This window comes from Gracilinanus agilis, chromosome 2 (genome assembly GCF_016433145.1).
Source record: "Gracilinanus agilis isolate LMUSP501 chromosome 2, AgileGrace, whole genome shotgun sequence".
NCBI lineage: Eukaryota > Metazoa > Chordata > Mammalia > Didelphimorphia > Didelphidae > Gracilinanus > Gracilinanus agilis.
In genome coordinates, this window is record NC_058131.1 from 41,310,814 (window position 1) to 41,326,185 (window position 15,372).

Below are 15,372 nucleotides of genomic sequence, written 5' to 3' on the forward strand. Positions count from 1 at the left end.
TTCTCTTCTCTTCTCTTCTCTTCTCTTCTCTTCTCTTCTCTTCTCTTCTCTTCTCTTCTCTTCTCTTCTCTTCTCTCTCTCTCCCCCCTTCTTTTTCTTCCACAAAATGACTAATATGGAGAAATGTTTTACATGACTGCAATGTGTAGGAAGGAGAGAGAAAATGTAGAACTAAAAATTTTTTAATGTTAAGTACTGCTTTTACATGTAATTGGGGAGAATAAAATATTATTAAAATGACTAGCATCAGTAGTTCTGTTAAATTCTTTATTAAAATTGAGGTAAACTCTATCTATAGCACTCATGTGATCTACCTAAAATTCTCCTAAAAATAAATGAGGTTAGTCTGGCAACGCTCGTACTTGATGGAATCGTGGTGGTTCTTTTGTTATCTCTGCTTTATTTTTCTAGGTGTTCATTCACCACTCCTTTAATGTGACTAGATTTTACATTTAAAAATTTGCCAGAAATAAATGTCAAGCTTGCTGGCTTAAAGTTTGCAGACTCTGTTCCCATTTTTGGAAACTGGGACAACATTTACCTCTTTCTAGTCCAGTGACAACCTCTCCCATTCTCCATAGTTTTTCAAAGATCTTTGAAAGTGACACAATACTTACATTTTCTTGTTCTTTCTGTCATTCGCAAATTGACTTAATAATGACTATTATTGAGAAGACTTACATTTGAGCCCTGGTTTTGACATTTTTTAGTTCTGTGCTCTTGTGTGGATCAAGGAGCCACCCTGGACTTCAATTTCTTTGTCTACAAGGAAGGATTATACTAGATTATCTACATGTTCTTTAGATACCAGTGAATGAATAGTGGTGAAAATTGAGACATGGTCTTAATGAGGTAACCACAAATGAATTGGAGGTGTTGCATTTTATATTTAACAAAAGGGTAAACTGAGGCAATTCTCTGTGTAAGAGAATGTTTATTCTCATGGGTATGCTGCCTGTCAACAAGTGGGTCAAGTGGTTTACCTCCATTTATGCCAAAGATTCTGAGCAAATGGACAGTTCCACTTTTATAGATTTGAGGAGGGGTATACAGAACAGGGAAGATGACATCATGAGAGTGAGTTACATGATTGGTTACAAAACTGAGTAAGGCTCAGGGAACAACATAATTGGTTGGAAGTTTAGTAATGGGGGCTAGCAATGGCTGGTCCCTTTTTTCTTTCACAAGATTAAGAAGCAGTCTTTGAGTCTGGGTGTAAGACAGCAGCCTGCAAACCAGACTTCCTTGAAACTAGACTTTACTTTGTGGAGTAAAGATATCAGATCCAGCTCCCTTGTGTTTACATGAATTCCCCAACGTTAGCAAAATTCCTTGAATTCAGTGATTAGCAGAAGACCCAGATTTTTAAACTTAACTCATTACAGACAGGTAAATTCTGAACCATGTTCAGAGACAAAAAAATCACAAGTTAAGCATTTGTAAGACAAAATCAATTAATTGTTAATAGGATCAATAAATGATACATCATCAATTTTAATCTTTTCAGAGGAAACCTGTTGACAGTAGTAAAGTGTGTGTGTGTGTGTGTGTGTGTGTGTGTGTGTGTGTGTAAAAAGGTGTTTACTATTTCTCCATTTCTGACACCAGAACAGCAATTACTGATAAAATTAAGTTACATGGGGAGATATGAAATAAAGAAGATTAAAAAGAAATGTTAGAAGCTAAAACTCTAAGGCAAAAGATTAAGAATCTGGTTAATAAGTCAGGAGTGTTGTTCAAGGGAAAACACAGTCTGAAATTCTGGAGAAGATAGATCCACTCAAGTTTTAAAAGAAGTTTACATTTGCTAAAGTAAAAGAAAACCCCCCACCTTTGGCTTATCTGATCACTTAGAAATATTAAAACTAAACTAAAATCCCTTCTCATCTTAATTTGTTTAGCTCAACAAGCTTTTATTAAAGAAGAAAATCAAAGGCAGGTCTTGTGGAAGGGCAGCAATTGACTAGAGGATTACAGAACACTTGGGCCAGCTATTCTTCAGAGGACCTCAGGTCTGACTTGCAAAATATTGAACTGAAGAATGATGAAAGTCCTTCTTTGAATGACTAATAATAATAGCTAACATTTAAGTGGCATTTTAAGATTTGTGAACACTTTTACAGATATTATCTCATTTTATCATCAAAACAACTGGGAGATAAGTGCTGTTATTATCCACTTTAAAGTATGAGGAAACTGAGGCAGATAAAAGCTAAAGCTAAGTTACTTGCCTAGAGTCACATAGCAGGTGTCTGAAACTAGAAACTACCTTATGATAATGTTTTTCCTATTACCTTTTTATGCTCTTGAGTCTTATAGCTAAAAGCCACATTTTCTGTTCAGCTCACTTTTCATCGGGAATGTTTCTTGAAATCTCTTTCAGGGAATGATAGATGTATTCTTTCAATTTCTATTTTACTTTCTGGCTCTAGAATATCAGGGCAGTTTTCCTTGATTATTAAAAGATAAATTCTAGGCTCTTATTTTCTTTTAAACATGACTTTCTGATAGTTTAAAAATGTTTGTTATCTCTCCTCAATCTATTTTCTAGGTCCATTGTTTTTCCAATTAAATATTTCACATTTTCTTCTATTATTTCATTCTTTTGACTTTCTTTTATTGTTTTTTGATGTCTCAAGTTATCTTTAGCTTCCATTTGCCCAATTCTAATTTTTCTTCAGTGAATTTTTGTGTCTCTTTTTCCATGTGGCCAATTCTGCTTTTTAAAACATTTTTCTCTTTAGTGATTTTTTTGCACATCTTTTCCCATTTGGTGAATTTTGCTTTCTATTGAGTTCTCTTCAACAGATTTTTGTGTTTCATTGATCAATTGGCTTATTCTGTTTTTTAAGGTATTATTTTCTTCAGCATTTTTGTTCCTTCTTTAACAAGCTATTGACTCTTTTTTTCATGATTTTCCTGCATCACCCTCTTTTCTTTCCTCAGTTTTTCTTCCATCTTTCTTATTTGATTTTAAAAATCTTTTTGAGCTCCTTCATTAATTCTTTTTGGACTTAAGACCAATTCCTATTTTTCTTGGAGGTTTTGGATGTAGCAATATTGATTTTGTTGTCTTTTTTCTGAGTTTGTGTTTTGGTTTTTCCTGTCACCAAAATAACTTTCTATCTTGAATTTCTTTTTTTTTGCTGTTTGCTCATTTCCTACTCTTTTTCTTCACTTTTAACTTTTAAAAGACTGTCATGGGTGGGTTCCATTCCTGTGGTGAAGGGGGCAGTCTCTCATACTTCAAATTCTTTGTGTCTCTGCCTTCAGAGCTGGCTCTGAGGATCTATCTACTTTCAGTTCTTCCAAAGTGGCATGATGTAAGGAAAACTGAGCTGTGTTTAATATTTTCCTGACTTATGCTCTGGTCTGTTAGTAGCCACAAGCACTCTTTTCCACCTTGGAACTATGACTAGGGACTCCTGTACTTCTGCGGCTACAAGAGCTGGTGTATACTAATGCTCATCCTCATTCTGAGACCATATCCCTAGATTGTTATCTGGTTCTGTGTATGGGAAATGCAACAAGAGTCTTTCACCCAATGTGATTCAGGGTCTAGGCTTTTAAGAAAATCACTTTATAGCAAAAATGTGTCAACATGGAATCTAGAGACCCCAAACTTGTGGCCTAGGGAGATCTAATGAACCCCAAGTTTTAGGAATAGCTTGTAGGTTGGAGACCCCCAAAGCTTGTAATCTGTTCCCTGTTCCTGTGAGAATCTACCCTAAAGGGAATCTCAGACTAGCAGTTGCAGACTGAATAATGGACCCTAGGGTAAAAGTTAAATGACTCTTTAGCTCAGTAGGCAGCGCATCAGTCTCATAAGCTGAAGGAAAGGGGATGTGGTACAATGGGAGAAGCTTCTAAGGCAAAAGAATCATTTAGCTTTTACCCTGGGGTCCATTATTCAGTCTGCAACTGCTAGTCTGAGATTCCCTTCAGAGTGAATTCTCATGGGAACAGGGAACAGATTACAAGCTTTGGGGATCTCCAACCTATAAGCTATTCCTAAAACTTGGGGTTCAGAAGATCTCACTAGGATACAAGTTTGGGGTCTCTAGATTCCATGTTGACAAATGAACATATGGAAATAGGTATCAAGTACATTTGTACAACCCAGTGGAATTGCTTGTTGGCTCTGGGAGTGGAGAAGGAAGAGGGGAGGGAAAGAAAATGAATAATGTAAATGTGGGAAAATATTCTAAAAAATAAATTTTTCTAAATGCAAAAGAAAAAGAAGAGTCTTTCACCCAGAGCCAGCAAAAGGACCCCTGTAATCTCCTTCGGAGCAGTTGTCTGACTCCCTTTACCATCTGTGGCTGAGAACTCTGAAAGCCTTTGCTGCTGATTAAGCCACCCCCTAAACTTGGTGTGCCATGTTAGGACCTGCCTTGGCATACTACTACGTGATTCATTTCCACCCTGCTGCAATAAATCTTTCATGCTGACCTTCTAAGTTGTTTTGGGCTGAAAAATTATTTTACCCCATCTTGTTGTGGGTTCCTTAATGCCAAAATTTGTTTCCAGATGTTTAGAGGATAATTTGGTAGAGATCAGGCAAATCTGGTACCTTCTCTGCCATCTTGGCCAGCCCTGTCTCTTTTTTAAAGCTCCTCCCTCCTCTGCACTGGGGAAAGTGTCAGGAACTTGGGATCTTCTGTGGCTATTGGCTTTGCATACACTAAAGACATCTGTTTAGTTAGCATGAAGGTCCAATGATCAAGGATGGCAGAGCAGGAAGGTGCCTGGTTAGCTGCTGAAATCATTGTAATATGAATGAATCCACAAATGTTAGATTAACTTTCACTTCTCAATATAGATCCCTATTGTCAAGAATACATATTGTCAATGCCCTGTGTCAGTAATTGTTAAAATACTAAAATCAGAAACATTTTAGAGGCAGCTAGGTGTCATTGTAGTTGAAGCATTGGACCCAGAGTAAGGAAGACCTGAATTCAAATGCAGCCTCTACCACTTACTAGTTGTGTGACCCTGGACAATCGACTTAACTTCTCTGTGCCTCAGTTTCCTCATCTGTAAAATGGGGATAGTAATATCACCTACCTTCCAGGGTTTATCGTGACTATCAAATGGGATAATATTTGTCAAATACGTTGAAAACCTTAAAGTGCTATATAAATGTTAACAATTTTCATCATTATTTCACTGGTGACAGTTGTGCTAGATGAAGTTGTGCTGAATTGTTTTGGGGAATGTCATTGACTAGATAAAATGTGTTGTCATGATGCATCAATTCTTCAAAGACAGTAAGCATTTAATAACTGTTTGTTGCATTGAATTAAAGTGTTATAACTGAATTTTATACCTGATAAGGCACCTGCTGTTACTGGAACATAATATCTAGCCTAAACCTTCTTGGTAGACAGCCAGTTGTTTACTTTTGAGGAACAAAAGCTTTTAAGTCTACAAGAGCAATATCAGATATTTAACATTTATTAACTTGTCTGATTTTTATATTGTGGAGAAAATTTATTATGGATGCTGCTTAAGTCACCACGACTTAACCCTCTTTATGCAATTAAAGTCTGAGCTGAGGCATCCCTAAATAGGATAGTCCAAGAAGAATTCCCCCCCCCCCCACCTACAACTTTAGGTATTGTGTGCAATCTATGTTTAATAACTGAAAGAAAGGAAATCTTGCTGTGTGGAATCTGGACTCCTGACAACCGTCGCTGAAGCACCATGGTTTTGCTCTCCTTAGAAAATTAGCTTAGCTTTCATTTTAAATGACTTTATCCATTTGGCTGCACTAATGTCCTATGCAGAATAAGAAATCCTTGAAAAGAAGATGAAATCATAGTATGTGAAGAAGAATATTAGGAAATGGGGAGGAACATTAGAAAAAAGCAATGAAATACTGGACCAAAAGTCAGACAACCGGGTCCCTGTTTCTAATTCTTCTCCGAGATTATAAATTATATTGACTCTATAGGTTTCAGCTTTATTATTCAATAACATATAACTAAGTCACTGTTATGTATAATTGATATAATTCTGGTCTTGGAGTCAAGGAGATTTGAATTGTAATTCTGCTTTTGATACATATTAATTGTGTGTCTTAACTTTTTAATGTCCTGGGTGACTTGTTAAGAATAGAAGTGGAAATCAGCTAGATGACTCATAGATTGAGAGTTAGGCTCAGAGCCTGGAGGTTCTGGGTTTAAATCTGGCTTCAAATACTCCCTTGCTATGTGACTCTGGGCAAGTCGCCTAACCCCCATTGCCTAGCCTGTACTGCTCTTCTGCCTTGGAAGCAATACACAACATTTATTCTAAGATGGAAGGAGAAAGAGAAAGAAAGGAAGAAAGGAAGAAAGGAAGAAAGGAAGAAAGGAAGAAAGGAAGAAAGGAAGAAAGGAAGAAAGAAAGAAAGAAAGAAAGAAAGAAAGAAAGAAAGAAAGAGAGAGAAAGAGAGAGAGAGAGAGAGAGAGAAAGAGAGAGAGAAAGAAAGGAAGGAAGGAAGGAAGGAAGAAAGGAAGGAAGGAAGGAAAGGAAAGAAGGAAGGGAGGGAAGGAAGGAAGGAAGGAAAGGAAGGAAAGGGAGGAAAGGAAAGGAAGGAAGGAAAAGAAAAAAAGAATGGAAGAAGCAGATCCATTTGGCTATGTGTTGGTAGACAATTTCCATTTGTCCAAAGAGCTCCCCTCACTAATGGAATCACAAGTTTACACACTCCCTTCCCAATTACAGCCATCCCCCCTAATAAACATGAGCAGGACTAGATACGATGCTCCATGCTAGGGGAAAGACAAAGCAGAGACAAGACATACTGCCTGCCTTCGTGGAGCTTAAAGTCTAGGAGAGGATGTTAGAAAAATATCAATAGTTCTAATAGAGAACATTACATGGAAAAGGCATTTGTTTGCAGAACACGGTGTTATATGAATTTAGAGGTTGGGAGGGATGATACTGTGACCATTAAGTGGAACTTGCTTCTTTTTCAATCCTACCAAGACACTGTTAGTATCAATGAAAATAGAGTATGTAATGCTAGTCTCCTATAAGCTCTGTCTGGGACTTTATTTCCTCCTTGTTAAATGAGGAGCTTGTACTGGATGATCTCCAAGTGCCCTTCTGGCCCTAAATCCTAGGATTCTAAGACAGATAATTACAGCATATACTCTTTTTGTTTTAGTTACCTTGTGAAAATCCATATTTAGAATCATCTAATCAGCTACCCATTTTATAGGTATTCTAATTTTCCTCATTTGGGATTTCAAGGGCTTTTTTATAATAATGAATTCTTCAGGGACTTCAGGATTTTAACAATCATGAGGCACACACTTGAACTTGGTTTTTGGCTTTGTGCCTTGCAGTTGTATCCAGGGTAGACATTAATTACAAAGAAATGAATTATTGGTCCTGCTATGGACTTCAGAGCCTAAAAAACTGCATAACCCCATCTTCCTCTCCTCCACACTCTGTGCCCCAATTTAAAGTTCGGCACGAGTGCTTGTCCAGATCCTCCTAATATTTATCTTCAGACATTTTATGATAGCACTATATTGATTTTTAACCAAACTGCTAAGACATTTTATAAACTCGAACATGAGGCATGATTGTAAACAAAATAGGAATTCCTTCACCCTTCAGTTACCACATACACGCATACGCACATACACCAGCACCATCTGCCCTCCAAAATTGCAGATTGTGTTTTCTGTACTTGCAAAGAGGTTTTCCTTTTAACCTCATTTAAAAAGGAGCGATTCTGTCCCCGCCACACGTATGGAGAGATTTATTGTTCCTGCCGCTGGTGATAGATTACTTTCCCTGGCACACCTCTCGACTTGCCTGGATTACAGGAAGACTTGATTTCTTTGAATTCAAGGTCTTTTTAACCACTGAAAAGGCTTCGTGCAAATACACTCACCATCAATAACCTCCTTATCCTTGAATGCAAAGGAAGTGAAGCAAGGAAAGAAGGAAGGAAGAAAAAAGCAAGGAAAGAAGAAAGGGAAGAAGGAAGAGAAAGAAGGAAGGAAGAAGAAATAAAGAAAAGAAGGAAGGAAAAGAAGAAAAGAAAACATACATCTAGTACAGAATATGCAGTTAGGTACTGGGTATACAAATACAAGAGTAAGACAGTCTGGCCTCAAAGAAATGAATAATATAAATAAAATAAAAACATTCCAATGGGGGAGAAAACACATTTAGATGAGTAATGACCAGGAAAGAGAATTTTGACCTGTTGTTAAAGGGACTCTCAGGGGAGGTATAGGGTAGTTGATTGTTAAGCCCTTTCTGTTGGTAGTATTGATTGAATTATGGTTCCCAGAATAGGAGATGGAAAGGAAGGTGGGGGGTAGGAGATGGTGTGTAGAGCAGTAAGTGTGCAGTGTCAGGGAAGGTGGTAAGATACCTTTGGCTGATGGAGATGAAGTCCATTCTGATAATGGGTTCTGTGAGTTTGTGCATAGGGGAGAGAAGGAACAGCTCCTAGGGATTCATTGCTGAACCTTCTGAAACTGGAAAAAGGAAATGTGGAGTCAAAGTGAATAAAGGAGAGGAGAAGAGGGATGATCCTGTTCCCATCTCTACAACTCCACAGAAGGGTGAACAATAATGAACAGTTGTTGAGTGCCCGTTAGCAGCTCCAATCCTGTATATTACACATTCTATTCTAGGAACTTCAGGTTTTCTAAAATTAAATATTTTACTTTGAGAAAGGTTTGAGAACTAAAAAGCTTAAGAACTTCTCTAGAAGAGTCATATAATTAGAAGCAGCTTAGATATATGACTATATTTAACAATCTATAGAGTGTTATTTATCATTTCTTTAACAACCAACACTTTAAAGTCAATAAATCAATAGTACCCTTCTCTTCTGTCTTAAAATTATACTGTGTATTGGCTCCAAGGCAGACTAGTGGTAAGGGCTTGGTAAATAGGGTTAAGTGACTTGCCTAGGATCACACAGTTTGGAAGTATCTGAGGTCAGATTTAAACCTAGGACCTCCTGTCTCTAGGCCTGGCTCTCAATCCACTGAGCCACCCATCTACCCCCTGGGAGGCAATATTTTTGTTGTTAATTAGTTGTTTTCAATTCCATCCAACTTTCCTTGACCCTATTTGGGATTTTCTTGGCAAAGATACTGGAGCAGTTTGACATTTCCTTTTCCAGCTCATTTCATAGATGAGGAACTGAGGCAAATAGGGTTACAGGACTTGCCCAGGGTCACACCATGAGAAAGTGTGTGAGGCTGGATTTGAACTGAGGAAGATGAGTCTTTCTGAGTCTGGGCCCAGCACTCTCTCCACTGTGTCACCTCACTGCCCTCCAGATCCAATATACTATGGACAAAATAGTTACATGCAGGAACACCAAGAGATCATCCGAGAGAGATGCTCCTAACATGAAAAAGTGCTGGCCTGGGCTATATGTATCATGAAAAGAATTAAATCCTTCAATGGATGGACTTTCTATCTAGTAGGAAAAGTTAGGAGTGTCTAGCAGGAAAAATGAATCACTGCATCCCCTTCTATTTCTGGTTCTAGGGCCACGACTTGAAATTAGCATTAAAATAAGCATTTTGCATGACCCGGAGGAAAGTGAACCTGGCTGTCAATTGGCTGACTGGTCACGGCAAGTGACCTTTCCTTGAGTTAGAGCTCAGATTGTGTTTGCCTTCCTTCCCTATCAGGACAGAATGGAATCTAATGAGTATTTCCTTTTGGATTTCAGTTCTTTTTCTGCAGAGCCATCTGTTGGGACTGTTAACGTGGGGGACACCGTGCAGCTGTGTGTGGATTTTGAGCCCCTAACCATAGGAGACCACAGTGCAAAACTGATAGTGAACTATGACACAGGTAGGCATTGTCTTCTGTCAAATAACCATTCTGTATGTGGACACAGGTGGGTAGGGGCATGAGAAAGGGACAACAGGGAATGGATTGTATTTTGGGGCAAAGAGTTGTAGAGTCACAAAGATGATGATCCTGACTGAGTGCTATCTATAAGAAGAATAAGACTTTTATGTTTATTGTTAAGGTGGACAAAACACTTTATTCTCATTGATGCTCTTAGCGGAGCAGTTTGAAGTATATTCTCATTTTTCAAAGGCAAGAACTTAGGATCAAAGAGATTGAGGGATATGACAGGTAAGTGGCAGCACTGGGTTTTGTGTTGTTCATTTAGGCATAAACACGACCTAGAACCACAGAATGGTGGCAGAGTTGGAAGGGACTATAGACGTCATTTCGTCCAGCCCCTCTGTCACATCCATTCTAGCTTCTGCTTAAATATCTCCAGTGATGAGGAAACTCATTGACTATGAGGGTAGTTTAACTTATTTTTGGCCAGGTCTAATTGTTAAAAAGTTTGTGAATATACACAGATAATTGTAGGATAACCCAACTCTTCACCACCTGATTTAGGGTTTGCGGGGCAGAAGTATTGGAGTGGTTTGCCATTTCCTTCTCTAGTTCATTTTACAGATGAGAAAACTGAGGCAAACAAGGTGTTTGCAAGTGTGATTTGCCCAGGGTCACACAGCTAATAAGTGTCTGAGGCCAGATTTGAACCCAGGGGCTTCCATTCTACTTGGAGGAGAGAACATGCTCATAGCTAAGTAAATAGAGTATATGCAAAAAATATATACAAGGGGGCAGCTGGGTAGCTCAGTGGAGTGAGAGTCAGGCCTAGAGACAGGAGGTCCTAGGTTCAAACCCGGCCTCAGCCACTTCCTAGCTGTGTGACCCTGGGCAAGTCACTTGACCCCCATTGCCCACCCTTACCAATCTTCCACCTATGAGACAATACACCGAAGTACAAGGGTTAAAAAAATAAAATAAAATAAAAAATAAATGAAAAAAATATATATACAAAGTGGTTTGGGGATGCTCCTCATGTGCATGACAAACAGGAAAGGAATAAGAAACAGACAAGACAAAGAAATATGCTCCTATCCATTCATATGGACACCTTCAGGTTTGGGGAGTGACATGGCACCAACTATTTTTTTTAATTTAGAATATTTTCTGCTAGTTACAAATTTCATGTTCTTTCCCTTTCCCCCAATCCCCACTAGTCCCCTTAGCCTACGCACAATTCCACTGGGTTTTACAGTATCATTGATCAAGACCTAATTCCGTATAACTGATAGTTGGACTAGAGTTATCATTTAGTGTCTACATTCCCAATAATATCCCCAACAGCCCATGTATTCAAGCAGTTAAGATCTTCCGAAGAGGGGTGGCACTTGGACTAAACCTTTAAGGGGGGTAGAAGAGCTCGACAATCAGGAGTCAGTCGGAGTGATGGGGAGAGTATAGTCCGGCTAATGGAGAACAATCCATGGAAAGGCATGGAGGCAGGACATGGTATGTTGGATATAAGGAATAGCAAAGAGGCCAGTTGGCTTCAGTGGAGACTTTGTGAGGAGGATCACTTATACAATCAGGAGCAGCCAAGTGGCATAGTGGAGAAAGCATTGGATTTGAAGACAGCAACACCTGAGTTCAAATACTGCCTCGGACACTTAAGCAGTTATGTGACCCTGGGTAACTCATTTAACCTCTTTCAGCCTCAGTTTCCTCATCTGTAACACAGGGTTCTCATAAGCATTGAATGAGTAAAGATGTAAATTGATTTGTAAGACTGAAAGCCTATAGAAATGGGAGGTACTTACTTAGTTTTTACCTTTTTTGAACCCAGAAGCCCTTGTCCAGTTTGTATTCTAGGCTCTCACCAACACCCTTGAGTCCCATGCCCAAATGACCACTGGTCATTTCAGTCAGCCATCTCCTGTTTCTGCTTTCTTTTCTCCTGTTCTCAGGTTGCAGAACTTTGCTGACTAAGGTCAGCTACCTCCTGCTAACTTGGATCCACTGCCAATTTCTACTATTGCATTTCAAATGGACCTTAACGAATTCTAATTTTCCCTCATTCATTTGTTTATCTTTTGTTGGTTCCTTGGATGTTTCAGACTTTCTCCATTCTCAGGTTCCCAATTTTTCTTCCTTTTGCTCACTTTTGCCAAATGACCTCATCTCCAACCTTAACAATATTAGATTTGGAAAGAAAAAAAAAGATAAACTTGTTTTCAGATCACATCTCTGCCAATTATTCGTTGTATGACCTTAAGAAATCACTTCAACATTATGCACCCCAGTTTCCTCACCTATAAAATGGCATAATAATATCTGACCTGCCTACCTTATAGGCTTGATGATCATAATCATCATTATGAAGATGATAATAATAGCTAGCATTTATAGTGTACTATAAAGTTTGTGAATTATTTTATGCTAACTCATTTGATCTTTAAATGCCCCTAGAGGTTGATATTATTGTCATTTGCATTTCACAGGTTAGGAAAGTTAGGCACTTAGAGGTTAATGACTTTTCTTAGGTCAAACAGCTTAGACAGCATCTGAAGTAAGATCAGGTCTTCTGATTCCTAAGTCTTGCTTCATTTCCTAGCTGATCACAGAGGATAATGCATGTAAGGCTTAATTTTTTTAATTTCAACCTTATCTTCTATCTTAGAATTGATCTAAGTAGTGGTACCAAGCCAGAAGAAAGGCTAAGCAATAGGGTCATACAGATAAGAAGTGTCTGAAGCCATATTTGAACCCAGGACTTCCTATATCCAGACTTGATGTTCTATTTACTGTGGTACCTAATATGCTGCCCCATGTAAAGATCTTGGTAGACCTTAAGTGGTATGTTAGGGTTGATTATTTAAGCTCCTTCACCTGCCTTTTTCCCCACCTCAGAATATTTCCATGACAGTATTTATCCTTCCACTGTTCTTGGAGGAGCTGTTCTGAACAACCCTCCATTCGTCCTTTTATTCCATGGTCCTCTTCCATTCACTGCCATGACCAATCACTCCATGAGAACCTAGCTTCATGGTGTGGTGGTGATTTTGGGCTCTTATAAGCTATGACTGTGGAACATCAGATTTTTTTCCTCCCAATCCGTGTCATCTATTTCAAGCCACTTAACCTTCTTGAATCCTCAGTTTCCCCATTTGTAAAATGAGAGGGTCTCTGAGGACTCTTCCAGTTCTATGCCAACAATCTTTTTACCAGCCTCATCAAGATCAGAGCTTCATCATCAGAAGGTTGTCTCAGCAGCAGCTAAGTAGCTCAGTGAATAGAGAGTCATGCCTGGAGATATGGGAGGTCATTGGTTCAAATCTGGTCTCAGACCCTTCCTAGCTGTGTGACCTTGGGCAAGTCACTAAGACCTCTTTGCCTAACTGTTACCACTCTTATGCCTTGGAACCAATATACAGTATTGATTCTAAGATGGAAGGTAAAAGTTAAAAAAAGGCCATCTCCCAGGAAATGAATTTCCTTTAGTCCAAGCAATTCATGTGGATCAATCTGCCAATCTGGGCATTGGGGGATTGTGTTTGTGAAGGGACCATCCACACTGAGGAAATCGTGAGTCTCTGAAGAATGGAAACAAATGCTGCCCTGTCCAAGTGAATAAAAAAGATTTCCATTTCAGTCTCATTTCCTTTGTTTCTAAGCAGTAGAATTTTATGAAATAGATTGAATTCTCAAAGCTTAAACATTTGCAGTGTTTATCACCAGTTTACATGGATTAGTTCTTCATTTGAAATTCTGAATAGAAACAACAGAAGGATGTCTTTTATGTGTCATTTCCACTCTCTCCCTAAAGAAAATAGAAACTCTCCCCCCTCACAATTTTCCATGATAGGTTTTGTTTATGTCAGTGGACTAAGGGAGTTTTCTCTGTCTTTTATATAAAAAATACTACTTTTATCAAAATTATTTGTTTGAAAAATGCCAAGTGCAGGACCCCTCAGAATGAATCCATAGATTTCAGTTCAGTCTATGGCTAAATATACAGAATACAATCCATCCTCCTAACACACCCTGACCCCACTTAGAACTCTATCTTTGAGTAGTTTGTTCATTGAACAGGCCATAAAGACCGAGGTGTTCTTTCCACATAGTTAATGAACCAATTTGATACTCAGAAATTTTTAGTGCATAAAGGCAACATATTTTAGTGGTTAGAGCACAGAACTTGAAGACAAGAAAACCCATGTTCACACCCTACCTCTAATATTTGCTAGCTATGCTGCCATGAGCAAGTCACCTGACCTGAGCCTCAGCTTCCCAGTCTGTAAAATGGGAGAGAAGTGCCTGCTTATGAGGGTTGTGAGGCACCACGGAGCCATTGTGTGTAAAGCACAGGGCCACACACTTTAAATTGCTATGTAGACTTAATTAAAGACCCAACAATTAAATAATCTTTTTATAAGTATCAATAAAATGCCCATTATGTGCCCAGATTTGTGCCATAGAGGAAACAACAAAAAAGGCATGAGACTTGACCTCTGACTACAAGTTTATAATTTTTTTTTCTGAGACAAAAATGAATAAATAAAAATGAAATAAAATATTTAAGTGCTAAGTAACTGGAATGGGAGTTGAGGAATGGAAGATGTTATTGTGGGCTGGACTAGCTGTAGGAAAGTAGTTAGATGTGAGACCATAATACATAATTATACAAGTAGAACCATTTCTAATAAAGAATTAATAAATATTATTATCAATTATTATTATTGTTGTTATTAGAACTGATTCGTGTTCAGATAAAAGTTAGACCAGATAACCCTGAAAGACCCTTCCTTTATAGCTTTAGGATTCTGTAATTCTCATGACCTGTTTTGTGTTCCTCAAAGGCATCCCATGACCCTGGGAGTCTTATAGTTTTCTGGGTTGGTGTCAGATCTTTACTCAATAGTAAGCTTCATGAGGACGGAGCCTCTTTCTTGTCTAAGAAATTGCCTTTCCCCCTGCCTTGGTTAGTGCTCTGCAGATCTAAGAAGTGTCTTTTAAATAGCTGGACTGAGTTTTGAGAAGGGATAGAATTAAAATGGCATTTTAGGAATATGAGTTGGGCAGAAGTTCATAGGTCTCCTGGAGAGGATCAGGGGTGGAGGGGGTGGGGTCTGGAAACCCATTGGGAGACTGGCTGTTTTCAGTAGTCCAGGAGTGAGCTATTGCTGGCCTTGGCTAGGGGGAGCCCTGGGTTTTAAATGGAGTGGGCTTGTAGCTTGGACATCAACAAATTCAATGAGTCATGGGAATAAGCCTTCCTGCTTATAGTCCTGATATAATCCTATTAAAAGTTATTTTTGCTTTGTAAGTATTAAAGCATTAAAATTGGTTTCTTTAATCTTATTGGCTCACGCATTAGTTGTATTCCATGACTAGAGGTATAAAAAGTACTCCTTGGGAGGGAGTAAGAGAGAGAGAAAAGGACTTGTCACTTGTGGTCTAGGGAGCTCCAGATAGGGAGGTTCCCTCTGCCAGTGCAGGTGGGATCTGCCACTTACCAAATCCAAGAGTTTCCTGGGAGCC

General features: G+C 38.7%; 1 protein-coding gene across 1 annotated transcript in view; it reads left to right on the forward strand.

Annotated features, from left to right (window-relative positions):
- The window catches only part of HYDIN (HYDIN axonemal central pair apparatus protein), a 417,120-nt gene that overhangs the window by 52,163 nt on the left and 349,585 nt on the right, over nucleotides 1–15,372 (forward strand). The window contains exon 6 of the mRNA XM_044659361.1: nucleotides 9,707–9,831. Coding sequence (XP_044515296.1) covers nucleotides 9,707–9,831 — 125 coding nt within the window. The remainder of the gene's footprint in view (nucleotides 1–9,706; nucleotides 9,832–15,372) is intronic.